Source organism: Octopus bimaculoides, chromosome 12, assembly GCF_001194135.2.
Source record: "Octopus bimaculoides isolate UCB-OBI-ISO-001 chromosome 12, ASM119413v2, whole genome shotgun sequence".
Lineage (NCBI taxonomy): Eukaryota > Metazoa > Mollusca > Cephalopoda > Octopoda > Octopodidae > Octopus > Octopus bimaculoides.
Window position 1 is genome coordinate 7251515 of NC_068992.1, and position 1803 is coordinate 7253317.

Below are 1803 nucleotides of genomic sequence, written 5' to 3' on the forward strand. Positions count from 1 at the left end.
TATATATATATATATATATATATATATATATATATATATATATATATTTTTACCTTAGAAATACTGTTGAAGTTTTTGTAGAATATAACATTCTGCAAATTCCTTCCATTTTCAGCTTCACTGAATTAAACAATTATTAGGCAGTGTTTCATGGTATGTTGTAATGTATCTAGCTTCAATGCCCTAATTTCTTGCCAATATCCTTCTTTAGTTTCCACAGCATTTAAGGCTTGTTTACACAAGCTATTTCTTTAAGATAACCCTAAAATAAAAAAATAACCAGGAGTGATTAAATCTAAAATGGAAAATGAATTTTGTACCACCAAAAACAATAAAAAGAAGAAAAGAAGATAATTTTGGCAAGGTGGTAAGATAAATCAGGCTAGCCTTTGTATTTTACCAGAGATAACTGAAGAATGTTAAACTACAATTCTACTAAATATAAATCTATATCATATATAAATAAATTCTTTTATTATATTTTAATTCACACACACACAAACATCTCAGAAGTAAATAGGAACCCCTCATTTACCACTTCATCTGTGTAGATTCTACCTGGTGCTTCAAACTTATGTGTTAAGCCCTAAATGTCTTCTGAAATGCTCGCTCAATATGAATACTGCATTATTATGGTGTGTTTTTTTATAATTCATCCATGTTAAGTAGAATATAAAGATTGTTGTTTGGTACTAATACTGCTTCTGTCACTAATATCTAATTTTTACCCAGCCCACCAGCCATTTGCAACACCCATTCCTGATAAGCTGCTGTCTTTCTATATATCATTCTATATATATGACCATGACTGGGGTAAACCATAACAATTGTGTCTTCTTTAGAATCTTGTTTTACTGTTTCATATTATTGATATGTAAAGTATTGAATATATATCCTGTCATTGATCGATATTAATCTTTCTTTTTGTTTTTGTTCCAGTCACAGGTGGAAGGTACCAGCGGTATTATACTCCACATTTTGGCACTCGTGTAAATAACATCACATCATACATTGGAGACACAGCAACACTTTATTGTTCTATAATAAATCTGGGCACAAAAACAGTAAGTTTTTATCTAGATATTCTTTCTCACCTCCTATTTAGAAATCACTTCATAACACCTGGATCAGTGCACATCGATCTGCTTGCTCACTCTTCAACATACACCACTTGTCCTATAGATGTACACTCAAACTTCACTTTGCTGTTTTTATTATTATTACATTGGCCTTTGCTTCTTAGAGCTGGCTGATCTTGAACCATCTCCACTCATACCTAATGCGCCCACTATGATAGGAATTGTTTCCACATTCGAGTTACCTCTATTTCCAGGTCTTTCTATTTTGAAAGTTATCATCATTATTATTATAATTGCCTTTGCACAGCTTCTAACGCTGGAGATGTACTACAGTGTCAGCTGTTCCCTACCAGTGAAATAAGGTAACACCTCTTATTTTTCGAACACCTTTCGGAGTACTCGAGCGGTTCCAAGCAGTGCTGTTTTCTGCAAGTGCTCCACCCTTATTGCAGCCCCTATTTGTTCCATGTCCTTCTCGAGATTTTTGCTCACTGTTCACGGGGCTCCGCCAATTAGTGGTACTACTGCTACCTTTTTCATCGACCACAACTGCTTAACCTCCCAAGCTAATCTGTCATATCTCTCGCCTTTTCTTTCTTCCCTATCGCATACCTTGTTGTCAGCTGGGCATGCTATATCTATGATCCAGCATAGTTTGCTTTCTTTCTCAATTAAGACTATGTCTGACTTCCTGTTCTCTATCTCATGGTCACACTGAATCATA

The 1803-nt window shown here is 34.4% G+C and overlaps 1 protein-coding gene across 1 annotated transcript in view; it reads left to right on the forward strand.

The window, feature by feature from the left end:
• Nucleotides 1–1803, forward strand: part of LOC106868246 (uncharacterized) — a 351265-nt gene that overhangs the window by 151260 nt on the left and 198202 nt on the right. Inside the window, exon 3 of the mRNA XM_052972069.1 lies at nt 940–1064. Coding sequence (XP_052828029.1) covers nt 940–1064 — 125 coding nt within the window. The remainder of the gene's footprint in view (nt 1–939; nt 1065–1803) is intronic.